The sequence below is a fragment of the Equus quagga genome, chromosome 22 (assembly GCF_021613505.1).
Source record: "Equus quagga isolate Etosha38 chromosome 22, UCLA_HA_Equagga_1.0, whole genome shotgun sequence".
Classification (NCBI taxonomy): Eukaryota; Metazoa; Chordata; class Mammalia; order Perissodactyla; family Equidae; genus Equus; species Equus quagga.
In genome coordinates, this window is record NC_060288.1 from 6,433,886 (window position 1) to 6,460,728 (window position 26,843).

General features: G+C 45.5%; 1 protein-coding gene and 1 long non-coding RNA gene across 9 annotated transcripts; one reads left to right on the forward strand and one right to left on the reverse strand.

Moving 5' to 3' along the window:
- Positions 1-3,039: 3,039 nt before the first annotated feature.
- ERLIN2 (ER lipid raft associated 2) lies at positions 3,040-21,543 on the reverse strand. Of its 8 annotated transcripts, none has more exons than XR_006886655.1 (14): positions 20,817-21,434; positions 20,400-20,484; positions 20,073-20,194; positions 18,691-18,772; positions 17,371-17,417; positions 15,374-15,435; positions 15,096-15,221; positions 11,653-11,726; positions 11,437-11,495; positions 10,806-10,897; positions 9,850-9,939; positions 7,786-7,865; positions 6,980-7,378; positions 3,040-3,983 (listed from the first exon to the last, which is right to left on the reverse strand). XR_006886655.1 is itself a non-coding variant. In XM_046648563.1 (13 exons), the coding sequence occupies exons 1-13, from the start codon at positions 20,849-20,851 to the stop codon at positions 7,178-7,180; spliced, it is 1,155 nt and encodes a 384-aa protein (XP_046504519.1). In that variant the 5' UTR covers positions 20,852-21,434; the 3' UTR covers positions 6,925-7,177. The 8 variants fall into 8 exon arrangements, 6 of the variants coding, with proteins under 6 accessions (XP_046504519.1, XP_046504523.1, XP_046504522.1 ...); XR_006886654.1 differs by having other exon boundaries at positions 3,040-4,492; XM_046648563.1 differs by lacking the exon at positions 3,040-3,983 and having other exon boundaries at positions 6,925-7,378.
- Positions 21,544-23,215: 1,672 nt separating this feature from the next.
- LOC124231750 (uncharacterized) lies at positions 23,216-25,082 on the forward strand. Its single transcript, XR_006886666.1, has 2 exons — positions 23,216-23,373; positions 23,768-25,082. It is a non-coding gene; the product is annotated as an uncharacterized LOC124231750 (long non-coding RNA).
- The last annotated feature ends 1,761 nt before the right edge of the window (positions 25,083-26,843 follow it).

The window sequence follows — 26,843 nt, forward strand, 5'->3', positions numbered from 1 at the left end:
ACAAATTTGCCCGTCCTGGCGTTCACAGCTGTGAACCAAGACGTCTGTGCGCGGGGACCAAGATTAAAAGCTGCTAGGGCGGAGATGTGGCTTTTAGTATCTCGGGTGATTCTTGCGAGGAACCGTTAAGAGATGTAAAAGAAAGCTCTTTCTAAAGAACTTGGCGTGATTCAAATGCTTGGTAATTCTCTTGTCATCTTTAGACCGGTGCTGTCCATAGAAATATGAGATCCACGTATGTAATTTAACAATTTTTAATAGACGCATAAAAAAAAATATTTAACAAATACATTTTATTTAACCCAGTATATCCTAAGTAAGGTTTCAACATGTAACCAATAGGAAAACTTTAAATGAGATATTTTAATTCTTTCTTATCGTACTTAGGTTCCAGTCTGGAGTATAGTTTTGATTGACAACTTGCCTCGGTTGATACTTTCTATATTTGAAGCGGTCAGCGGCCACTTGTGGCCAGTGCTACCTTCTCGAGGAGAGGCCAGGCAGCTGTGGACAGTCCAGCGTGAGCTCAGCACAAGTTCAGTCCAATTCTTGAGTCTCCTATGTGCCCAGCTCTGGGCAATGTGAAGGCCACCAACATTATTTAGAGCCTTCTAGAAAGAAACGGCAACATTCTTACTTTCTTCTGTCACGTCTTCCTAGGCCCCAGGAACTATGACGGAATTTCACATGGTCTGCTCTGGGAAAATCACTTTGGGCAGAACCTAGGGTCCTTGCCATCAAGGACTTCTTTTTGGGACATCTGCATTTACCAGGTATACTTATCTGTAAACTAGGGTTGCCGAAGACATCAGGAGTAATTGTGTTCAAATAAAGTGTCTCTTGACTTGATAATTTCTGCTTCTGCCAAAGTGATGAATATAAACAAATGACTAGAATAGCCCTTTATGGTGGGAACATAATAGATGTTTGCTGTAGAGATACAAAGCTGGAAGGCACAAGCCAGCAGTCAGTGATGGGGGTCAAGGTGACGGGGTGTGTAGAGGAAGGAGTGGGTGAGCATGACATATGTAAAGTGATATGCTATTCGGAAAACATTTTTAAAACTACAAATACCTCATAGAGCTAAGGGATGTATAATCCAGGCGATAGGTCCCTATGACAAGTAGGTGCACCTTCATTTCATAGGTCCTGTCTCTCTTTGCATTACTCCCCCCATCCCTCGATGGTGTGTTTGTGTGTGTGGCTCCCCAAATGGCTTCAAAAGAGTGATTTAAACTTTCAAGTCAACAAGCATAGTGGTGGTCAGATTGGGTAGTGGTGACATAGGATTGACACAAGTTGAATTTTGGTTTCATCCCTAAACTGTGCTCCTGGACAAGTTACTGAACTTCTCGTTTTTTTCATTGCTAAAATGCAGTTAATATCTCCTTCAGAGTGGCAGTCAAGATCAAGCAAGATAATGCGTGTAACATGCTTAGCAGAGTGCTGCCCCAAAGCAAGTGCCGGTGGTCAGTGAATGTTAGTCCCCCGACCCTGCTATCCATTCAGTCAACTTTCATTGAGGTGTTTCTCTGGAAAGGGACCTTGGAGGGGACCAAGATGAGTAAGGCAGGCTTTACAGTGGATTCATTTCTAAGCTGCTTTTCATCTCTTAACATTTTAGACCTAGTGAAAATGGGAGTAAAGACAAAGAGATCATGGTGACCCCAGTCTCATTATTTCACATTTTCCAATCTCTTCTTGGCTATTTTTGAATTAATTTTATTCCACTTTTTTCTCTTTATTTCCTTTTTTAGTTTCTTCTTTTCCTCTTCCTGGGACATCAACCATCTAATTTAACCTTTTATCCTTCCCTACTACCTAATCCTTGAAAAATGCGAGTCCAAAATCACTTCATCACCAGTAATTTGTCTTTAAATTGCAGGGACGAAGCGGAAAAGAGAAAGATTAAAAAGCCAAATACCTTGAGAAATAGATTTTATAAACAAAAGTGTTCTTATTGCCATAAATGCCATCAAACTTTAAGCTGCCTCTGTAGTCTAAGGCCCTGAATTATGAGAAAAACATTTATGAATTTTAAAATTGTTTCCTTCTGAGCTTACTGTGATTCTTTTGGGAGGATAAAAAAAAGATAAAATAATAGAAAATTCCTGTTGCCTGGTTACTTGGCTCTGAAGAGAAATGGAGAAATAATGCCGTGTCCATTTAAATGAGTTCAGGTGGAGGAGCCGTGACAGCAATCCCTCGGCAAACATACTGTCACATTTGGCTTTTGAAATGTCAATACAGATCCTAGAACCCGAGACCCAGGGAGGACCTTTAGAGATCACCTGATCTTTCATATCGGAAGAATGACATTTAAACCGTCCCAAATCGCATAGAATCTCCCCAATTTCTGAAGACCCTCAGAGAAGAAAATGTTATCCATGCTAATCCCTGGATTTATTTTCCATTTGCAGAGAGCTACTTCTCCCTTCTTCAAATTTTAGCCAGTCTTATGTAAAATCTCTTAAAATACTCTATTCCGCAAGCTAATTTCCTCTTCTTTGGTCTCTGAGGAGCTAGAGAATAGCTAGCTGACCATTAGGCAGCTTTTATAAACGTGAAGCTGTTTAATTCCCCTTCTGCCTTTCCTGGGGTCAACCCATGAGCTCTATTTTTTAACTACTTTCTTTCTTTTAACATTTTGCTTACTTTCTAGCCTCTTCAAGTCTTTTTTTTAATTGGCGCTCAGAACTGGGCAATTCATAACATGGCCAAACCAGCTGATTTTCTACCTACTACATTTCTTAGAGGTCTGCGTTCTCCATACTGTGTTTGCTGCATTGCCATGTTGTTCTCTTCTTCCTCTGTGCACTCTCCTATTTGTAATCTTATTCTATGTTACCACATCTGTTTGATTTCCCACTTAGTGGTACCCACTTCATAGCTGTGTGCTTTCTAGCCTGTTTTTACAGATGATTAAAAATAAGCTATTTTGAACATTTATACATGCTAGGCACACGCTAACACTTTCATGTGCATTATTCCATTTAGTGCACTAAACCCATTTTATAGATGAAGAAACTGAGGCTCAGAGAGGTTAAAGAATTTATTCAAGACCATACAACTCGGAAGTGGTAGAGCATAGATTTGAACTCTGGCAGTCTTAACTCCAGTAACTACATTACTTAATTAATGAATTGTAAGTTCATGTTGTTTGTGTAGTAGGCTCTCAAATAGAGGAAGTTTCTGAGCACCATTAAAAAAACCTGAGAAAGCCTGCACTAGGGTGGCCAGATTTAGCAAATAAAAATACAGGATAACCAGTGAAATGTGAATTTCATATAAACAACGAGTAATTTTTTAGTATGTCTCATGCAATATTTGGGACATATTTTTACTAAAAATTACTTGTTTATATGAAATTCACATTTCACTGGGTACCCTGTGTTGAATTTGGCAACCTTAGGCTGGACAGCTTTCCAGAGTGGAGACAGGGACTTTTTCACTAAATTGATACACAGTGAGTTTTGGGTTAATTCAAAGTATCTCTGCCCTTTGGAGCAGAATTGCAGTGGTGTGTGGATTCTTTACAATGATAGACGACCTCTATATACCTACCAAGAATTACGCCATGTTCATAAATTAACTAGTTATTGTTTCTATGTTGATAATAGGGATGATACTCATCTGAATATATTTTTGGGGCAATCTTGTACTTAACTCACTAGGCAGGACGTTTTATTTCTTACTTATCCTAATATTAACTATTGCTAAATTTCACTTTAATAAAAAAGTAAATACAAAGACATTTTATTTAGCAAGACTGAAAATAAAACTAAGACATAAATTCACGCCTTTAGTGTTGTCCAAAACAATTCTTCCTGTTCTCAAGCCAAGGAAATTAATCCAGCATATCATTTTTAGAGTTAATTAATATAACAAGAATCACTTCTTAGTTACAAAGGGGGTCATTAAGCCCTTGGGGCTCTTTGAAAGTAGAACTAGTTTGACTGTTCCATCACCAGCCTTCACAAGAGCTGAAATACAAACACAAAATGATTGGCTACCACCTCTTTTATAAGGAAACAAGAGAAACAGTGTCTGGAACCCTAGTGAGGAGAACTAAAGAAGTGGTGGTTAGGATCACAGGCACAGAGCAGACATCAGCCAAGATACATTTTATCCTCAATCAAACTTAGATACGTCAGTAAATACGAGCATCTTACTTTCACTATTTACTCTCTATAAGTGGTAAAGTTATCAGTGTTAAAAGATACATGGACCCATAGAAATTGCGACAGATCATTTATAAAACATCTGCTTTTTTGGATCAGTATATTGCTAAAATTCTTTCAGTGATTTTTTTTTTCCTCCCTGCAAATTTATTTTATTTTAGTCATATAAAAATTAACAAACTTTGGCTTCCTTGCAAACATTCTTTCCTTATATTAAAAAAGTGATTAAAAGCAGTACTGAATATGAATCACTTCTGCAGAGTTTAATGAGTGAGAAACATTCAACCAAGGTGACTTTTCCTTGGAAAATCCTACAAAAAAAATGAATTTTATAAACAGTTACTTATTTTGATAGAAGTTCCATTTATAAATAGCAGCCATGACTTTACTGCCTACAAAACTGCAGGCTGTCACATTTTACATGTTTAGAATCAAATGTTTTAAGATCAGATTTTCTAGTAGGTGTTAAAGAAACAGTCACACAGACAGATTGGCTGGTTGTCCCATGGTAAGGAAAGAGCTGAATTCCATGATTTTACTACTCAGGCAGGTACAGACAACCACTGGATTTACATGAACGGGTACTGAGACATTTATATTTTTGTTCAAAGAGGAAGCGGCATCAGCATCGAGGGGTGGGTGTGGCGGGACTTTACTGAGGCTCTCCTGTGGTCAGAGTGTCCCTAGTGCAAGGGACAAGCAGTGGCAGGAGGTTAGCATTGAGAGACTTTCAAGTTAAGAACCTGAGCCAACGTGCAAATTAGAGAGGCTGAGACATTCTTGCGCCTTATTCTGTTGAGGTGAAGTAGTGTTTTCTTTTTTTAAAGATTTTTATTTTTTTTTTTTATTTTTTCCTTTTTCTCCCCAAAGCCCCCCGGTACATAGTTGTGTATTCTTCGTTGTGGGTTCCTCTAGTTGTGGCATGTGGGACGCTGCCTCAGCGTGGTCTGACGAGCAGTGCCATGTCCGCGCCCAGGATTCGAACCGACGAAACACTGGGCCGCCTGCAGCGGAGCGCGCGAACTTAACCACTCGGCCACGGGGCCAGCCCCTGAAGTAGTGTTTTCTGAGGCCTAGGTAGCAAATCTCAGTGTAGAGGGAGCAAATACATAAATGGGGGATGCTGGATGTCACATGTGGCTCTTAACAAGTGACTGATGGCATTGAGATGGGGAGGAGGGTGAATATGTCTTAATAATGGATACCCTGTGTTGGTCTTGGGAGACTGCCGCGTTCTGCAAGGACGAGCACGTGAAAATCCATCACCCCCCGGGAACATTTGGCTGCTTGCACAAAGTGTGACCAGGACCAAGTTTGAGAATTCTAAGTCCCAGGAATTAGAACAGAGAAGGGCAACATTTCAATTAAGAGGAGTTAACGCTTTGTTTCTTCCTAGGCAGGCTGAATGCTCCACAAGCTCCCAACAAGCTTGGTGCTACTTTGGAGCAAGCTGGCCTGAGTTCTGGGGCCATCTGATAAACTGGAAGTCAGGGCATGGGACCAAAAATGAGGTGGGGGTCTGTGCCACAAAGTATCATTCATAGTTTCGCCGAGGGAAGAGGGGTACAGTGGGAGTTTGGGGGGGAGCGGGTAGCTAATAACAAGGCCAAATCCCAAGCCAGAGCTTGTCATGGAGAATGCCAGTATGCTTCCCACTTAACCCCAGAGAGCCGCCCTCCACTTAACAATCTGCAACACAACTCATGGGCTAGAGAGGCCGGGCCCCCGCCCCCAACTCCAATTCCAGGGTATTAAGAGAAGCTTTCTTTCACATTTGCTCTCCCCCATCCCGAATCTCCCAGAGTGACTCAAAATTTTCCTAATTAGTAATGAAAAAGAAAACATTTGAATGAATTTTGATGCAGCCATTCCAACCCAGGGTCTTGGGCACGAACTCGGACTCGCACCCACACTGCTGACTCTGGAGGTTTAACATTCACTCTGACACCTGTGTGGCCGCCTGCAGCCCTGGACTTAAAAACACTAGCTACTTAGAGAACGGGCTCCCTTTCCTCGCTGTGTCAGACAAAGTCCCGGCACAAGCCATGAGCCCTGAGACTGAGAAATCTTTTGGATAACTTTCTTCCTCCAGAGGAGCCCCTCAGTGTAGAATCTCCACAACGATAAACAGACAGGTGATCTCAAGGAAAATAGGCAGCTTGCCGAGCAGGTACCGCAGTGGCTAACAGACACAATGGCCCCGCTTCAGCAGCTGTTAACACCCTGGAGTTGTTTGTTCCTCTCTTCTTGATGCTGAGTGGAACCCAGGAACAGATTGAGAGGAAAAAACCAGATCACAGAACAGGTGAAAAGCTTTAAAAAGAAGTGTGTGGTGGTGACCAAACCCTGACTGGAAATGCAGTCACAAACCACCACTTTTTAAGCCCCAGGGCAGGGAGGGCAGTGGGTAGAAAAACTCGCAAACCCCAGCACCAGTTCTTGCTCTTGAAGGCTCAAGAAAGTGTGCCTCTAAAATCACCCATTATGCACGGACAGAAACGCCAGGGCAGCCCACACTCCCCGCAGCTCTCCTGGCAAACGCACAAGGACATACTTGCTCAGTTGCTGAGCCTCATCCACAGGCATCTCCCACCTTGGAGGCAGGGACAAGAAAATTGGACCGCATTTTCCCAAATAAGGGAAGCCAAATCACCTGAAGGCAACACCCTGTACTTCTCCCACTCCTTATGGACAGCATCCCTTATTAAGCCAGCTTCAGAGGGCTAAAATTAGTGCCTGGAGGTCAAAGGTCAATCCTATATTTAAAAATCTTAACAGAAGTCATATAACCTACTTACCTGAATAAAACCCAAAATCATCAATCCCAGCCCTCCCTTCCCATGAAGGGGAATAGATTTAAGTCCATTTCTTCTTTTTTCACCACAGTATGTGGGAGAGAGTCAAAGAAGGTAGTATGAGCGGGAGGGGCATCCTGGTTCATCGTTAAAAAATAAAGATCTCTGTAAGTGTCAGCTGAGGTTGTATAAAAAGAATTTTCAATTCTCCTCAGGGTCTGCCTCCAAGGGCTCGTCTTCTAAGCCAAAACCCAGCTTGTCAGCCAGCCCCTCAAACTGCTTGCCCAGACCGCCTGCAGAGTCCACGAACATGTTAGGGATGTCTTTGCCAAAGTAAATCTTGCTGTTGGAAGCAATGGCCTTGTACTTCATCAGCTGCAGATACTCAGGGGTCAGCTTCAGCTGTAAGAAAAAAAAGTAAAGATGACTTAGGTGCAGCCAGATGAGAGAAAACTTCGGGTGGCATCCTTTCCCTCTCCACACGGAGAGGGTCTCTGTCAAAGAGATATGCCCTCTCTACTTCTGCTCTCATGGTTACAGCAACAACAGGGTAACCACTTCTCTAGGAGGAAGTAACCTCAGATCTTCAAGGCCAGAGCTGCAAGAGTTTTAGGATTTCCATGTTTAGCACAAAAATTAAACTTCTGTCAAGGCACTTAAGGAAAAGAGGAGTCCCTGTCCCACACAGCACTGGAGGCATCACTTCCAGCCACCCGGGGACCTGCAGGCTGGTGGTCCAACAGCGAGAGCTCTCAAACGACAGAAGCAGACTCTGACACGCCCCTCTTCACCAGACGCCCTGCCCTCACCTTGTTTGCTTCGGCTATCTTCATAGCAGTGTAGCACTCAGCATCAGCCTTCGCCTTCTCCCGGGCCAGAAATGCAGCATCTGAGGGGAAGACGCAGGGAGCTGAAGGGCAGAGGCCATCAGAGTGCCTGGTCCCTGTCACCTTCCCCAACTGCCTCTGTGACCTTGGGGAGAGTGCTCTTTTTTCTCTGTGCTTTGCTTTCCTCATCTGTGAAATGGGGAAGAAGGCATTTTTTCCTATTTCACAAGCTGTTGTGAAAATAAACCAAGATGAACAAGTGCTGTCAAAGGATCTCCCTGTGGCGGGGACTAGTTATGAGCAAGTCCATTGCTGTGCCTGACAACAGCTTTGACAGCATTATTGAGAAAAGCGCTGCCGCCCAGAGACACTTCCTGGTTCCAGATGCTTCCTCCTTTTGTGGGTCCAGGCCTGAGAAGAGGCCTGGGACCCTGCCTCAACCTCCAGGTTCACAGCTTTCCACCTCATCCCTATGCTGCACAGCAAAAGTGAGAGAAGCCTAAAGAAGGCTCTGAATCAGAGGTGGATCCACCCTGAAAACGAATACCATAAACGTAAAGTAGTTCAGTCCCTCTCCAGCTTCATTTCCCTCTTATTTCCATCAATCATTTCAAACAGGTTCTAATTAACAGTGGTTAAGTTGGCCTAGCTCTAATAGAATTACATGCCATGATCCAGACTAACACCTGTCTGGATTAAACCTTTTAAACTTCCACTATGCAAGCACTACATTTCCTTAATCTGCTGCAACTAGCTTTCTGTCAAGCTGATGCAAAATTTTTGATATGTACTCCCTTGCCTTGGGAATGAGGCCGGCCTCATGTGAGTAATATTTGTAGCAAAACACCTGGGAAGAAAGGTCATTCTGTGGTGGGTCCTTACTGCACATCCTCAGCATGACCCTGGGTGGAAGGAGCCTGCAGTCAGGCTGGGCTGCTGGCTGCATGTGGCTCTCTCAACTGGTCTTAGCACCTGATGACATGTATTTATAAGAAATAAAAATGTGGGGGCCTGCCTTGTGGCCGAGTGGTTAAGTTCGCATGCTCCGCTTTTGGCGGCCTAGGGTTTCATCGGGTTCAGATCCTGGGCGCAGACATGGCACCGCTCATCAGGCCACGCTGAGGCGGCATCCCACATACCACACCTAGAAGGACCCACAACTAAAAAATATACAACTATGTACTGGGGGGACTTGGGGAGAAAAAGCAGGGAAAAAAAAAAGAAGATTGGCAACAGTTGTTAGCTCAGGTGCCAGTCTTTTTAAAAAAATACCATAAAAATGTGGTGTTTTGCTAAGAGCTCCCTAATGAGGAGCCGCTGATCTGTAAAGTCCTAATTGGCTCCTCAACGGGCCCCTGCAAAGCCTGACAGGTCCCATAAAGCGTATAACTGGACAGAACACTTTGCAGCCTGACGCTGGGCCTTGAGGCCCCATTTCTGTCCTAGAATTTGCTTGATATAAGGCACCGCATGAAGGAAAAGGCAGGGGGTGGGAATGAGGTGAGGGCCGAGGGGCAGGGAACTGAAGGGGAATGATATTCAGAGAAGCTGGCAAAGAAAACACTTCTCTCCAGCTCCAGGGTTGTTGGTGCGGAAGAGGAGTCTTCACAGCTGGCTTTGTATCTGCTGGGACCCTGGGAGCAGACTTAGAGGCCACAGGTCCGTGCTCGCTGACTTCCGAGGAGAGGCAGGCAAGGCACGAGGAAGGAGCTGCTGATCTGGCCTAGCTGCTCAGTTACTTCCAACGCCAGATTGTGAGCCCAAGATGCCAGAGACTGCGTGACTGCCCTCGTCTTATGCCCAAGGGCACCCAACGAACATTTGTTGAGTGAATGAATGAAGGTCCTCTGAGGGGGAAAATTGATGGCAGCCTGGCCCAGATCTCCCCAAAACTTGAGTTAAAGCACAGAGAAAAAGTGATGTTCCAAAGAAATCATGACATCTTAGAACAGAGATGAAAGAGCAAAAGAAATGACTCTCCCACACCCTTGCTACAAAGTGAGGTCTGAGGAAACAAACACAGGCATTAACTTCACTTCTGCTCACCTTCAATTTCTGAAATCTTCTTCTCAGTCTCCTTCTCCATCACCTTCTGCCCATAGGTGATTTCTGCAACCTGAGCCACTTTTTCTGCCTCTATATTAGTGAAGTTGAGAAAAGGCTTAGAGCTCTGATGTGTCACAAGTTTGACTAAATTTGACCTTTCACCTGATCTGAATCCCTGATGCATGATAGTGGGTAAGCTCAGATGGAGAGCCACTGGCCCCAGCGGGCAGCCATGGTGGCACCCACGGGCAAAGACAGAATCTACAGTGAGTACAAACCACAACATCAGTGAACAGTGATTGGGAAGAGCTGGGTCCAGGGGCTGAGATCATTCCTCTGACGAAAGTGAGGGACCAGCCCTAACCTCTCTCCTAAGTCACAAGTGTGTTTCTCCCAAAGGAATATTTTAAGGACTAAGGCAGTCTCTAAAAAGTTTCGTCCTGCCCCTTCACTTTAGGAGGCAGTCCGGTTTGTTGGTGATAGTCTAGGGAGTGGTTAAGAACCCAGAGTCCTGGACTGGAACCCTGGTTCTACCACTTACTTGCCACATGACCTTGGCACATTATTTAACCTCTGTGTGCTTCAGCTCAGGAGAATGAGGCTGATGATAGCGCCTACCTCACCTAGTGGTTGTGAGGTTTGAAGGAATTCACATATAAGTGATTAGAAAAGCACATGACTCATAGTAAGTGCTCAGTAAGTGTTAGCCATTATTATTAAGAATTCACAGGAAGGGCTCCTTTCACTTAGGAGGTATGTGGAAACTCAAAGCTCATTGCCCCTGGCCATGATCTGACAATTTCAGCTTGGCTTCTGGGAGTATGAATGCCCCCCTACCCCGGCATGTGGCCAGGGTTTGGAGGACCACATGGTCTAACTGTGCCTGAGGCTTCCTCACACCTTCCCACCGTTCCCACCCAACTGCCCTGAAAGGTATCACAGAACCACGTGCAGACCAATGAGGGCCTTCTTCCGCTCTGTCTCAGCTTCCTTCTCCACCACCTTCTGTTTCTGGGCTGCAATGAGCAGCTTTGTCTTCTCGCTTTCCCTGAAGGGGAAGAAAGTATGCAGCCATGAGGCTGCTATGGAAAAGCTTCTGAGGAACTGCACTGTCCCCCGGAGAAGCCAAACTCTTCAGTGAGGAGAGGCAACTATGATTTCTTACTCTCTGCTGGAAGGTGTTCAATGTCCCAGGTAAAAGCAGACAGTAACATGGCTTTCCTTCTCCTCCAAAATAACTCATTTGTGGGAAATAAGGCATAATTTTCTTCAGTAAAATGCACCTGCCTGCCCACTTAATCGTCTTTCCCTCCCATCTTCTTTGGCATGAGCCATGAAGCACAAACAAGGCTCCGTGGCCCTTTAAAAAGCATCCTGCCTCAAAAGGGCTTCTCCGTGGCTCTCAATCCAGTTAAGGAGCCCAGGTGACTCTCCTGACACGCCTGCTCCATCTCACAGTGCAATGGGCTGTGGCAGATACTCAAGAAGGGGAAGGAGAGCCTGGCACAGCTTCGCTCAGCTCTGGGGCGGGAGGAGGTGGGGGGTGGGAGAGAGCAGTGGGTAAGGCTAGGGCAGAGGTCCACTCACATCAACTCGTAGTTTCTGCGGATTGCCTCGGGTATATTGGGCTTGGTCACCCGCACGGCCTGGGGAAGGACAAAAATAGCACCTGAAGGGAAGGTGAGGGTGGTGAGGGACATAAGCAGCTCCCACTGGTCCTTGATCTTCCCACACAAAATGGACATCCCTTGGAAGAGGAGCTGCGCCTGCGCCAGGGGGCGCTCTCTCTGTGGCAATGCTTACTTGGATGACCAGCCCAGGGGCCATGGAGGTCAGGTCCTGTTGCAAAGCCAGTTTGAGATTTTCATCAATCTGATCTAGAATCAAGAGAGACAGAGAAAGGAGCTGTTACACTGGGGGGGGGGGGGGGGGGGTGTGGAGGGAAGTATTCGGTTGGAGTTCAAACTGAAACGTTGGCTCAAGAATGCACCTGACAGGCCAAAGGTCTTCCCAAGGTAGTGTGATTCTCAGAGCCCAGAAGTCTACAGAGCCCGAGAGACTTCTGGAGCAGCATGCCTACACAGGCCCTCTGCAGAGGTCGGCCATCAGAGCATCCTCTTCCTGTGGCCTCAAGATAAAATCGCCTACGTTGATGAAAATATCAACCTTGCCCAACAGGGAACTGAGCTTTAAAAAGAAAAGGAACAAACAATTCTAGCACATTTCTTGAATCAGCCAGCAGCCTTTCCCTAGACAAGAGCAGCAAAAGCGAAGGTAAGCACCCAGTTTTCATGAAGAAGGAAGGTGGAATGGCTATGTTAGGTATTTTGAAAAGAGCCAAGCTCATTCGATCTAGTAATTTTAGAAGTTTCTAAAAGAAAAACAGACTCTGACGTCAAGGAAAGCCCCAAGGAAGACTATTTCCATTAGGAACTCCATCAAATAACACAAGGGGAAAACGAAAATTTATAGTTCTGGAAATAAGCCCAAGTCTTTGATGTGTTGTTTGCTTTGGTTCTGATTCCTCGGTCTGGAATTCACATGTGAGTTGTTACAAGGACAAGTGTGGGAAGAGCTGTAACTGACTCTCCCTTCTAGCTAGGCCCCCAGAACAGCAGCACCCAGGCTGCCTTCTCTTCCCTGCTCCTGCCCGAGATCCTCACTGAGATCCTGGAAGAGCGCCGAGGAAAAGACTCCACAAAACCAGGTGGATGTCTAAACTAAATCATCTCCCTTATTGTCAGCTGCCACCGGCTTCAGTGGCCATTCTTGGTCATCTGTGCCCAGGACGTGAGGCATAGCGAGTGCAACTCCTGCCTTTCAGAGACGACCAAACTGAGGCCCCCGGAGGTTCAGTGATGTGCTCAAGCTAGTTAGCAGCCAAAATAATGAACTTGTTTAATCACTGTGCTTTGATTGTTAGGGTTTTTTTCTTCAACTGTCATAGCAGTAAGCAAGGGATTTCAATGTTTCCACATATTGGATATGCTCTCACAAGCCTCTTAGTGGCGAGGGAGAAATGCCCATACAGGCAGCACCACATGCCTGATGTGGGTCTAACAATGTGACAGCTGGAGATAAACACTACATTTCATATTTTCTATTTTATTTTTTTAAAGATTTTATCTTTCCTTTTTCTCCCCAAAGCCCCCTGGTACATAGTTGTGTATTTTTAGTTTAGGTCCTTCTAGTTGTGGCATGTGGGACGCCACCTCAGCATGGCTTGATGAGTGGTGCCATGTCCGCGCCCAGGATTCGAACTTGCAAAACCCTGGGCCGCCGAAGCGGAGCACACGAGCTTAACCACTCGGCCACGGGGCTGGCCCCCATATTTTCTATTTTAAATAGGATACCAACCAAACTTTAAGTGAGACGGGCTGTACCCTTTTGTAAGTTAATAATAACACAGTCACATTTATCAGACCAAATTAGATCCGAGTCAAAGTGAAAACTGGTGGCCCTGGGCTAGTAACTTTCCAGAAAAATCTGGAAGAAATATTTTGCAAGCTGGTTTATTACCAAACTAATACTGCTAATAAGTTGTTTATATGTACAGTTATGCTGAGAAATGCTGATGAAGTTATACTACTAAGTAAATGCAAAGAGGTCCTTCAGGTAAACTTCTGAACAAGCGTTACGTAATATTTTTCTAAGATGGGCAAAGAGGATGCATCAGGGTGAAGTGATGAGAATCATGCAGTCATGTTGAAAGTCAGGGCTCTGAGTCCTGAGAGGAGGGAACCAGAGAAAAACCTTCCTTGTTCGAGGGACAGGGTTAGAGACACGAGTTTCTATTTTATGGATGAAAATAGATTCTAAACAAAACAGTGCTTGCTGGCAAGATTGAATTTTAAAAGGAAAAAGATTTCAAAGCAAATACATTTTCCCAGCTCCTCTGTACAAGAAACCAGACTTAACGAAGCCACCAAGTTTGTCTCTGAGACAGTTAAGACGTTTTCCAACGCAAAACAATTTCACATTTTAACTTTCTCTTCATGGAAATTACATGTCCTTTGTCTTTTGTTGTCTCAAATGCTTTGAAATGTTCATTTAATGGCACAAGTCCTAAAACAATGCCTAGAGAGAAAACTAATGATATTTTATAAAATTCTGTCAGTTTGAGGTAAAAAAAAATCAATAGCAAATTTACTGAATTTTTCTTAAAAGCACACTGAATCCAAACTCAATAAAAGAATCCAAACCCTATAGAGCAAGTTTAGATTCATTTTCTACAGCAGAAAAATTAAAAGTGATTCTGATGGTTTCCCAAATCTGAAACACAGGGCACAAGGCTACTCGCTTGATTAAGATCATTGGCCAATGATTTCTCCCTCTGTCTAACTCCAAAAAATGCTCTCAATTGGGGTCCTTTTTATGAAGATTCCTGGGAAAAATCATCTTCTACTCCTAGTATCAACAACAGGTGTACTACTGGTTGAAAAATCCATTTACTTTTAGCAACGGCTACTAGAAAACTTCTAGCAGAAGTTTAAACAGGACACTTTACCACAAAGGAGCTGCAAGAGTTACTGAAATGTTTCCTTCCCTCGCTGAAGTCAGCCTGTGTTCACTTTGACCACGTAAAACGGACAAGAAGTGTCTAAGTCAGAAGGGGATGCTTTTTGTTTTAAGCGTTTTCCTATTCATCTCTACAGGTTAGGGTAAAAACAAAAAACCAAAACGCACAAAGGCCCTTGAACGGTAAGCAGCGATGGTCCTTGTCCCACTTCCAGAATTCAGCATGAGCCCTCACAGCCTCGTCACCGTTCCCTGGGTGCCCGTCACTCAGCATGGCGTGGTGGACAGCATACTCAGCGGAGAGCGAGGAGAGGGAAGTTCTAGCTTCAGCTGCCATCCTCCAGCCCTGCGACTTTCGCTCTTTGTGCCTCAATACCCTGTCCTAAAATGAGGATGTCGGGCAGGACGGTCCCTAAGTGCTTCTAGGACTGACCCTGTCTGCGTTACAGGATGATCTTTTAGGGACAGTGAGACACCTTTCCACTGCAGTCCTCTGAGTCAGGCCAGGAGTCCTGCCCTCTACTGCTATTCCTATGCCCAAAGCTCAACCACATTCCCCACCTTCTTTCAGTGTCATCAGCACCTTCCAGGAGTGCTCTGTGACCAGCTCCTGAGCGCTGGCTTCATTAACACGGGCTGCCCATCGGCCCCCACCCAGCCTGTGAGTAACTCAGAAGTAGGCAGTGGGAGGCAGCCAGGTGTGCTCTGACGAGAAGAGGCTTTCTCACCAAAGAGCTCGATGTAGACCTCTTGAAGCGTGTGTACACTGCAGAACTGGTTCAGCTCGTGGTGGATCTTGTTGAAGATGAGGGCCTTGTCGTAGTCGGCGGTATAGTTCTTCACTATGTCATACACTGGAGGGAAGGAGGGATTGCAGGATGAGAAAAGGCAGGACTCAAAGCTTTCTCAGACACAGCAGGTCTCCCTTCCTGAGGTGCTGCGGCAGACAGCGGGTGGCGTGCTGGGGAAACTACGCTGGTGGGGAGAGTCCACTGGGAAAACGTACCTGCGTTGGGGACCAGGAAGTTCACCACTTCAATTCTGTCAAAGTAGATCATCACACCACCACTATTGGAGGAAGGACGGACAGAGAGGTCACTGACGGGCTCTGGAGTACAGTGCAGCGTCTTAGGTGACGGCGTAAGTGTGACTCAGCAGAAAAGGAGCAGAGTTAATGGGAGGTCACAAGGCACGCTGGATCTCCAAGTAGGAGATCTTCAGAGCTTATAGCAAGAATACAATCTCCCCAGAAATCACACCTCCTCAAAATACCTCTGCAAAGAACAAAGTGAAACTTTTAGAGTGCCAGTAAGAAATAAGCTCCTATCTTTTGAATCCATAACACCTTGTAATTAAAGCAATCAATTGAAGGGAAAAGACTAAAGAAGGTCAAGGAGTTCTCAGAACTTAAAAGGTCACTGTGGGATCTTGTGGTCACTGCTTCTCACTTTGTCTTCACTGTCTCTTTAGTTTGGTACTTCCCTTTCTCCTCAAATATTCATTATAAAAAAATTTCAAACATACAGAAAAGTTGAAAGAATAGTACAGCTAACACCCATATACCAACACCTACATTTAACAACCGTTAACATTTTACCTTGATTGAGCTACTTATTTTTTTTAAGATTTATTTTTACTTTTTCTTCTTCTCCCCAAAGCCCCCCCAGTACATAGTTGTATATTTTAGTTGTGGGTCCTTCTAGTTGTGGCATGTGGGATGCCGTCCCAGCATGGCTTGATGAGTGGTGCTATGTCTGTGTCCAGGATCCGAACAGGCGAAACCCTGGGCTGCTGAAGTGAAGCGTGCAAACTTAACCACTCGGCCACGGGGCCGGCCCCTGAGCTACTTATTTTTTGCTGAACATTTCAACGTTAAGTTGCAGTCATGATATTTTACTCCTTAACCCACTTTGGCAGGCAACACCAAAGGATAATGACATTCTCCTAGATAGTCACAAAACCATTCCCAAACCTAAGAAAATCAGCAATAATTCCTTAACATGACCTAATACACAGTCCTTACTTAAATGTCCCCAATAGTTCCTGTTATAGACCGAATTGTGTGCCCTCCTAAGTCCATATGTTGAAACTCTAACCCCCCGTATGACTGTATTTGGAGACAGGGCCTTTAAGGAGGTAATTAAGGTTCAATGAGGTCATAAGGGTGGGGCCCTAATCTGACTGAGCACATGCGCAGGGGAAAGGCTGTGTGAGGACACAGCCAATCGGCCATCTGCGAGCCAGGAAGAGAGGCTTCCCCAGAGACCAACCCTGCTGGCACCCTGATCTTGGACTTTGAGCTAGAACTGTGAGAAAATCAATTCTGTCGTTTAAGTCACTCTGCCTGTGGTAGGCTGTGATGGCAGCCCAAGCTGCCTAACAGAGTTCCCAAAATGTCCTTATAGCTGTTACTTTTGAACCAGGTTCTAACCAAGGTTCACCACTGCATCTGTTTATGTCTTTTAAGCCTTCTCGTCAACCCAATGCCCCACCAAATATGACTTTGTGATGAGACCCAGCCTGTTCTCCTGGGGGCTGTCACAATTCTGGATTTGTCGGAATGTTTCCTCGTGATGGTGTTTACTTTGTTACTCTGTGCCAGTCGAGACCTTGTTCATAGTTCAACCAGACCACTGCAGTGGTGTTCTCTTTGGATGTCCTGCCCCTAAGGGTCTCCCCTCACCTTTATGACATTCTCCCAGTTAGTGATGATAAAGTCATCTTCCTTTATCAAGCCACTTCTCTGCTAAAAGCCTTTAGTGGATCCTCACTTGTAACAGAAAAAGTCCCAGCTTCTTAGCATGGCAGTCAAGGCTCTCCCAAACCTGTCCACCTACTGTGACTTCCTCTGCTGCAGTCAAATCAGAGCGGAGGGAGCTAGGGCACAGGGAACTTGGTAAAACCACCAAGAAGGGAGGCCTCCCTTTCACTGGCCCTCACTGCAGCCAGCCAGCTAGTCCTTCCCCTCATTTGGGCTCACCTGCTTTATTCTGGGCACCTTACCTAGTTCCACAAGGTACGTTCTTCACCTCGTCTGTCTGCAGGGTGGTCTGGAAACAGAGACACGAAATGCTGTAAGATGGGCAGTAACAAACAAGTAGCTTATTTTTGGAATCCCAAGTGGCCTCGTCCTCGAATACTTATTTGGGTTGAGCTTTGCCTTGGTGAAACGATTGCCCAACCTAACCCTCCTTCCTCACAGGGGGCGAGACTAAACCAAGCAGAGGGACCTACCGCAGCCTCCCTGTAAGTGAATCAGCACAGGAACAAGCTGGGTAATAAGAGTTTTGTGGAAAAGACTCTGGATTAGGAGTCTAAGATCTGTATTTTTTATTCTACTTCTTCCATTTACTAGTCTTGAAACAGCGAATTCTTTATTTAACCTGTCTCAGCCTATAATCCCTGCTGAGCCCATTCTCAGGATTATCGTGAGACTCAGATAATGTGCATGAATGCACTGTGAAAACCATAAAAATGCTGATGAGGTATCCAGGACATTTCCCTGTGTCACTTTAAAAGTCTTCTCTAAATCTTCCTCTTAGCTGGACATACTTCAAAGATGGCTGGCCTAACTTAGCCAGGCTTTAGATCTGTCATAGCTCATTCTATTCCTGTTTTAGATGTCATTTCCCTTCACCTACTTCAACTTTCCTCTTCCCCAAAATTATGTTCACATCTCTAAAGTTCAAATAAGAACCAGCAAAATGACCATGTTTTATTTCCATCTATCTTGGTAGCCTGATTTAAAACACACAGACACACATACCCTTTCTCTTGTGTACATTTACAACAGATTCTTCTCTGGTTTTGTCTTGAAGTAAAGAAATGATTCCCAGCTGGGGCTGATGGGCCAAGGCAATGAGCCCATTCAGCTAGTTCAACAATCGGGTAAAGCTCCAGAGTGAATGGCTCATGGAGCCTCATTCTTTTTTTTTGAGGAAGATGAGCCCTGAGCTAACATTTGCCGCCAACCCTCCTCCTTTTGCTGAGGAAGACTGGCCCTGAGCTAACATCCATGCCCAGCTTCCTCTACTTTATAAGTGGGACGCCTGCCACAGCATGGCTTGCCAAGCAGTGCCACGTTACACCAGGGATCCGAACTGGTGAATCCCGGGCTGCCGAAGTGGAAGGTGCGAACTTAACTGCTGCGCCACCGGGCTGGCCCCTGGAGCCGCATTCTTATATATATGTACATAAAACTTAGTCTTAAATGATTCCTGGAAAAGGCATTATAGTCATCTGATAGCTAAGTAATTCCAAATCATGCATTAGTCAACACCCAAATCTGCAGTAGTCCGGCCGTACAACACAAGCCAAGTATACCTGCACAGACTTATATGATGTGATGAAAGGGAGCATGAGATGGAAACCAGGGCCGCTGGTGGAAGTCAGCAGGGCACCGCCTCTGCAGAGGAGGAAGAGAGGGCAGGTTCAGTTTAGCAAGAGGTATCTATTACATCAATATGGTTTGGGCCAACTTTCTCTTCAGCCCCATAAACATTTAATATAGAGTGACATGTGCCAGAGCCATGTCCACAGATCCCTTTCTTCCTCTCAGCTCGACCCTGATATTCTAGGAAGCCTGATGGTAAAACATAAAACCATTATTCTTGCTTTTGCAGCGAGAAAAACAGGCACACAGGCTCAGTGGAATAAAGACAGCAGAAGCCCTGGCTGTACTTCAGATGAGAGAGGAAGTCTGTTTTACTTTGTCACATCCCTTGAGTTTGTGGAAACCCATTAGGGCAGTTAAATCCAGTAATACTGTTATCAATTAACTGCACTAATGTTGGAGTCCAGTAACATGAACAACCAAGAGACTAATTTTAGGTATGCTTTACAAATCATTTTAATATATATTTTTTGACAGTAGAGTTACCTTTTAATCAAGTTATACGTAAATGATAAAATTAAAAGCTTTTGGGGGGGACATATAAGCAGATGGTAGGGAGAAATAATTACAGGAGAGAGGGGGAACCCAATCAAGACTTTTAGAACTTGCTATTGGCAATCCAGAAATAAGCATCTTAGGACACATATAAGAAGGGGTTCATAAAGACTAAAGCAAAAACTTGGTTATGGAAGTTACTAAAAGCAAAGTACCCCAAGATTTGAAAGTGCTTCTTTGCTTTACATCGTCAAGTCAAAGATATAATTTTTTTTTAAAAGAGCAATAAAATAAACAGTGACATAATGGGTTCCTTTATTGTAAGGACCGCTATTCTTGAGCTTGCCTTAATTGATACAAATCAACATGTAGGCTCTTTCATATTTCCTGTAATGTTAATTTAAAGAGTAGGTTCAAATTAGCACAGCAGGCTAGCACCTCACGTTGCCATCAAGAACTGGTACTCATCAGAGCTAACTTTGTGGCACCAGGATGCCCAGAGGGATGTAGGAGAAAACAACGTTTCAGCGATGATCTGCAAGGAGCACTGGTTTCCTTTAGGTTTTGTCTCTAAATCTCTCTACACATTTATCAATCACCATCCATAGCACCAACTCAAACTACAAAGTTTTATATTTACAACTACTTATGTGTATTTATGTATGTGTATTTCCCTCCCCATGGTCACTGACAAGAAACCTCAATCTAAATCACTCCCCTATTCAAAAAAACACAGATATTCAGCAAAATCTGCTACAGTGATTAGGAAGGAGAGTCATTTAACAGGAAGTTGCAGGTTTCTCCGTCTCTGCCTTACCTGTAATACACCCCAATGTGTCCCTCTTCTATCTTGTGCACAGCTGAGAAGAGAGATGCACAAAAGAAACTGGTAGCCACAGCCACAATTGCTCCCAACTGAGCCATCAGTGCACCTTTATCCTAGGGAAAAAGATATGGGAAAATGTGTGTGGTCTGATATGCAGGAGACAAACTGACAGCAAGAGCGCCTCACCAGGCTGAGCGCCTTGAAAGCGGCTCATATCCAGCCTGTTGTAGTATGAACACATGGCTAGATCTACAACTCTCTTCAACCTTGCTCTCAGCCAACACTCCCATTCCTTAACTGCAGAACTCTATTCCTCACCTCTTTGAAGAGGCAGTGGCTCAAGCCGTGGCCCAAGGGAGAACCAGTGCCAGTTGGGCAGCGTTCAGAACACAGCCTTCCCTTCCTGTGAACACGAATGTGCTGTCACTGGAGCCACTCATACTAGGAAAGGGGAAGAGAGGCAGCTGCAGTATGTTGGCCCAAATTACAGAGGATGTCAGATGACAGGCAGTTGTGGCTATGTAATTCTGGTCAGAGCCTCCCAGTCCTAATTGCCTGCCATTTCAAAGGAAACCATTATTTACTCCTTTCAGAGGCGGAAGCGTCAGAGACAGCATTCGAGCAACAGTTCTAAAGGGGAATCTCCGGCTTTTCGTCCACCTTCCCAGTCATGCCTTTGGCCTTACATGGGGCAGGGCTCTGAATCAGCCTGGAGACACACTCCCTCCCATCTACCTGACACTTTGCACCTGGCAGCTCCCCAAGCCCATGGTTAGAGAAGAAAGGGGCTTCCCCAGGCTGGAAGACTCTGGGGTCCTGGGTGCAACTGCGTTCAGGTATCAGGATGCGAAAGAGGTGGCATCTAGACTAATTTTTGAACACTGAATGATCTGGAAACACTACGGCAACCAACAGCAGAAGGCAGAGTCAGGCGTGCCTGGCGCACCCGCGCAGGGCGGGCTTCTGCCCCCGGGTCCAACACAGCTCGGGCGCAGACACCTGAGAGATGCTTCTTTTACCGTGGCGGCCTCCTGCTTCTGATCTGCACCGCATTCTTTCAGCAAAAGCCCTGCCCTCCTGGGGGTCACCCCGCCCCACCTCGCGCCCTTCCCTGCCCTTTTCCGAGAGGGTCGCGCGTCCCCAACGCCCTGGGGAGGGGCTGGGGCTCCCAGAGCCTCCGCTGGGTCCCGCCTGGGCGCTCGCGGGAAGGGACGGGACAGAAAGCGGTCGCGTTCTCGCTGCCGGAGTGGCCCGGCTGACGGACGGAGGCTCCCTGGTTGGGGGGGGGTGCGCCGCAGAACCGCTGATGAGCTCCGGCCCAGAGCCGCAACTAGGCCCAGCGCGCGCACGAATGGGCGGGGGCCGCGTACCAGGCTGTCCCTCCAGGCGCTCCGTACCCGTCCGACCTCCCGAGCAACCGCAGAAACCGCCACACCCCTCAGCACGCTACTTCCTTCCGGACCCGTCGCTTTGATGACGCCATTAGTTCACGCGAGAGGACCCCACCCCCCTCCCTCCTTAGTTCATTCGCCCCGCCCCCGCGCTCCGAGTGGTCAGTGTTCGCGGCTGGCCGCCGAGGGGCGCCCGCGGCTCAGTCTGGGGTTTCTGGGCTGGGGTGCTGCGGAGCGCCTGGAGGGTGGCCGTGGATGCTGAGACCGAGGGCGTTTCTTTCCGAGGGTTGATTTTGAAGTTTGCTGCGGAGACTCCTCCCCATTAGGCCCAGCCTGTTTCTTTCTTTTTCGGAGCGGGTACCGGCGAGTTGCAACCATTCTAGCCTTGTGCTCGCCGAGTGAAACAGATCTTTTAAATATGCAGATTAGCTCCACGGCGACGCTAATCAACAATCCCTGCTTTGAATTGCCCTTTATGCTTTTCCAGCAGTTTTGGCCTAGAGCTATGCCCCACAGCACCATAAAGAAGATTAAGAAGGCATTATCCCAATTTTAGTGAACAAAGTCTAAGTTCAGTGGGGTGCGAGAGTGACAGTGGATGAAAGCCTCCTTTGCGCTCCCTTAACATTTAGGATCTTAGCTGCTCTCGTAGCTCCTGCCACAGGACACACGGGCTTGTGCACCTGGCCCGCTGTCTCTGGCTAGATTATAGGTTCCTTGAGGGCAGGGATTGCGTCTTCCCTTCAGGTGCTCGGTCAAAACAGACTGAAGTGCGGTGCGACCAGGACCAGGGTCCAGACTTTGCGTCTCCCGGTCTCCGCGCCTCACGTTGTCGGCAGCCTTCCCTGTTCTGCACCTTGGGGCATTACTAATTTAGCCGCTGAAGTCATGTTATTTGCAGAAGAGAAAGTTGGAGTCCGCTTAATTACAACCTTCAGTAAGTGAAAAGCTATTGCTATTACACAGGGAAGATGGCAAGCTGGTGGTGGTAGATTTAGGGCACAGGAAAAGGAAAGTGTAGATTTTCCAGGCACGGCTGCTTGGGGCTGGCTCGTTCTGCCTGCCTGGGTTTGTTCTGGGAGTTTGTGTTGGGGTATTTCAGCATTTTCTGGTTAAGGCCACAAGTGGGCTGCCTGACGCTGCCTGGGAGCTCTGTGCCCACTCCCATAAATGAGGGCCTCTCCCCACCACCCTCCACTGCAAACCCCACCCTCAGAACACGTGGGTGCACACACGCCAATCTCCTGATTGATCCTATGCGAACTTGAGAGCTTTTTGCTCTCCGTGTTCAGTGATGTAAGTCAGCTGGGCATGCTTAATAAATGTTTATTTAATATTTGTATGAATGAGTAAGAGAAATGGAAATGTTGGGGTTTATCAGCCCAAGGAATGGGGCTTAGCCTGCAGCATAAAGGATTTAAATTAGTTGTAATTTAAGAATTTCCTGACTATGAAACTTTGGAATGAACACTGAGGGGAAGTTCTGGGATTTTGTTCTCTGGAGCCTTCTCGCTGGGCCTGGGTTGTTTCACTGTGGCCCTGCCCAGACTCAGGGGGTGGACCCCAGTAGATGATGATCTAACATTTCTGAAAACCCCTTTCTTAGGAGACCTGTGATTTTTTTTTTTAAGATTTTATTTTTTTCCTTTATTCTCCCCAAAGCTCCCCTACCCCCTCCGGTACATAGTTGCATATTCTTCATCGTGGGTCCTTCTAGTTGCAGCATGTGGGACGCCACCTCAGCATGGTTTGATGAGCAGTGCCATGTCAGCGCCCAGGATTCGAACCAAGGAAACACTGGGCCGCCTGCAGCGGAGCACGAGAAGTTAACCACTTGGCCACGGGGCCAGCCCCAGGAGACCTGTGATTTTTATGACTCAATATCCAAAGTTACCATGGAGGTAAGTCTATGGAAATTTGTTTAACAAAAGTGTTTAAAAATCCATTTTTTAAAAAGTTAAGGTATAGTGGCTAAACACGGATACCCCAGTCAGACTGCCTGGGTTTAAATCTTGGGCTACCTCCCCTCACCCTGCCTCCTATTAGCTGTGTGACCTTGGGAAAATGACTTAATCTATCTGTGACTCATTTTCTTCGTCTGTAAAATGGGGGTCATAATAGTCTGAACCTTATTGGACTGCTGTGAGGATTAAATGACAAATCAAAAAAACATCTGGCACATTTTAAGTGTTCAATAAGTGTTAGCTGTTGCTGTTTCTTTTAAAGATTGGCACCTGAGCTAACAACTGTTGCCAATCTTCTTTTTTTTTTCTTTTTCTCCTCAAATCCCCCCAGTACATAGCTGTATACTTTAGCCGTGGACCCTTCCAGTTGGGACATGTGGGACGCCGCCCCAGTGTGGCCCGATGAGAGGTGCCATGTCTGTGCCCAGGATCTGAACCGGTGAAACCCTGGGCCGCTGAAGCGGAGCATGTGAACTCAACCACCCGGCCACAGGGCCAGCCTCCTGAGCTGTTGCTGTTTTAAATAGCAGATTCCATGAATGTGTTCTTGCCTGCTTGTGGACTTGGATTATCAACATGACAGAAGGTGAGGGGAGGGTAAGCTTAAAGTTATGTGGCATTGAGTAATAACCAAATGAATGTTTATCAGAAGAAGAGATAAGGGACTCCGAAATGAGACCTCAATAGATATTTACAATGCAGATTTCATAAACCATTACTGAGTGCTTCCCATGTCCCAGGCCCTGGCCTTTCTCATTGCATACAATCTTCAGGTCAGCCCTTGAGTTCAGCTCCATTTTAGAGGAGGAAGTTGAAGTTTAGAGAAGTTGAGAGATTGCCCAAGATCACAAAGCTTGTAAATTGCAAAGACAGAATTCAAATAATCCCAAGTCTATTTCTTCATTATAGTAAACGAATTAGAAGCCAGTGATTCAACTTACACACACACCACATTTATTTCACGGAGAACCTTTCAGGAATGTAGACCAATGGTCAGAAATTGTGAAACTTTAAATTGGGCCAGTTCATTTTGCAGTTGTAGATTGACGCGAGATAAAAAAAAAAATACTCCTCCCACAGCCATCCACATCTCCCTCTGCCTGGGTTGCTGTTTGTTGGTGAGAGCACTACTCCAAAGATAGAAGAGACCCTTTCTTTCACAATTAGAGCCCTTTTTATACCAGGTTAGCTCCAGAGGAGCCAGGCAACTCTTAAAATCTTTGACTTCAGTTCATTTATAACACAAGAGTGGAAGTTGCTGGAAAAATTTTTTGTTTTTGATTTTTCTTCTTCCTTTGTGTCTTAAACAGAGACTAGAGGTCATCCTTCAGGACAGTTGATCCCAGTATGATTTTGGTGAGCTTGGGGGGAAAAGGAAAGGAGACTATGTCCTTAATTCATAAGAGGGTTACTTAAAACTTTCCCCTCATTTTCAGTAGGGAAAACCAGGATCGGTGCCTTCAGAGAACAAAAGGATATTTGCTTGGGGTTCTTCAAGGGAGTTCAGTAAAGGGATCAAAGAGGAGTCATGAAAAAATAATTGAGTTGAAAGGCAGTTGGAAGTGACCTAAAGATCATTTTGTGATTATATGTTTTTACAGCTTTATTGAAGTATAATTGACATACAATAAAATGCCTATAAAGTATACAGTTTGATAAGTTTTGACATAAGTATACACCTGTGAAGCCTTGACCACAATCAAGACGTGTCTCATGCCCCCAGATTTCCTCATGTCCCTTTGTAATCCGTCCCTCCCACCCTCCCCATGAATCCCTAATTCCTGAACACAAACTGTTGTGCTTGTCACTGTAGATTAGTTTGCATTTTGTAGAATTTTATATAAATGAAACCCTACAGTATGTGTTCTTTTTGAGGGGGATTCTCTGGCTTTTTTTAACCAAGAATAATGATTTGGAGATTGATCGATGTTGTTGAGTATGTCAATACGTCATTCCTTTTTATTGCTGTGTAATATTCCATTGTACAGCTATACAGCAATTTGTTTACACATTCATCTGTTGATAGACATATACCTTGTTGCCTGTGATTCTAATCTGACCCATTTATCTCACTCATGGGGAAACAGAGGGCACAGGGGAGGAAGTCTCCAGAGAGGGGCCTTGGTCAAGGTCCACAGTCATTTGGGGAGCGATGGGAAAGCAGCCTGCTACCCTGGGCAACTATGCCAAGCGGCCCGGCAGTTAGAGGTGTGGCATGGCTTGTTTTGCCTGGGATGCCCATTCATTTGATATCTCTGAATTCATAATAACATTAGGAATTTACAGAAAAGATTGGCATTTTGTCTGCATACATCTCTATCATTGATAGATGCCTTTTTGCTGTAGACAAAGAGATACCTTATGTTCCTGGTAGGTGAATCTCAGAGAATAAGGCAACCCACGTTCCATTCCAGGCCAGTCTTTTCCACCTGGATTCTTAATCTATCCCTCCTTTCTCCTCAGGGCCCCAGAGCCTTTATGATCTCCTCACTCTACCAGATCTTTAGCTGCAGCCTGCAGCCTTGTGCAAGTCTCTCTCTCCCTTTCTTTCTTTTCTCTTAAAGCCCCTCTGTTGATCCTGAAGGAGCCTCTAGTTCTCACCTGATTTGTCTCCTTCCTTTTGAGCAGTGTCTTGAACATGTACCTACCGCTGCTGTCTTGACTTCCTCACTCTCCATCCCTTGTTTTCAGTCCTTCAGTCCTTTTCTCTGATGCACTTGGTACTGTTGACTGACCCCTTAATGCTTAAACCTCCCACCCCTGGCTTCCATGAGTGGCCCCATCCCTCCTGGTTTTCCTCCTACTTGTCTGAATGTTCCTTTTGTAGTCTCTATATTAGCTCATCCTCAACTACTTCTGTGAACTCTAGCCTTGATCCACTGCTCTTCTTTCTCTACCTTCTCTTTCTGGAAGGTCTCTTGTGTTCTCAAGATTCTAATTGTGTGGTTGTTGCTGACTCTCCCAAACATATATCATAGCTATGAGTTACAGACTAGAATACCATCTCTTTGGATGTTGGATGGGGACAAACCAATCATGTCTCAAACTGAACTTGTAATTCCCCTCAAACGTACTCCTCCCATTGAAGGCGTCACCACGCACTCAACCATCCAGCCAGACGCTCAACCTCTATCCTCATCTGCCCCAACCATTTAGTTATGAAGTTCTAATTATTCCTTGCCCCTGTACCCTCCTCTCTATACAGTGTCCTAGTTCAGGGCTTCATCATTTCTCCCTTGGATTATTGTAAGAATCTAATGTTAGTGATCTCCTTACTGCACCCTGTAGCCTACCCTTAAATGAGCGCATCTTCCACACTGCTCCTTGTGATCTTTGACTCGTACTTTTTCTGCTTAAAAACACAATCACAGGTTACCTGCAGAAAAAGCTTCACATCTCTTAGCTTG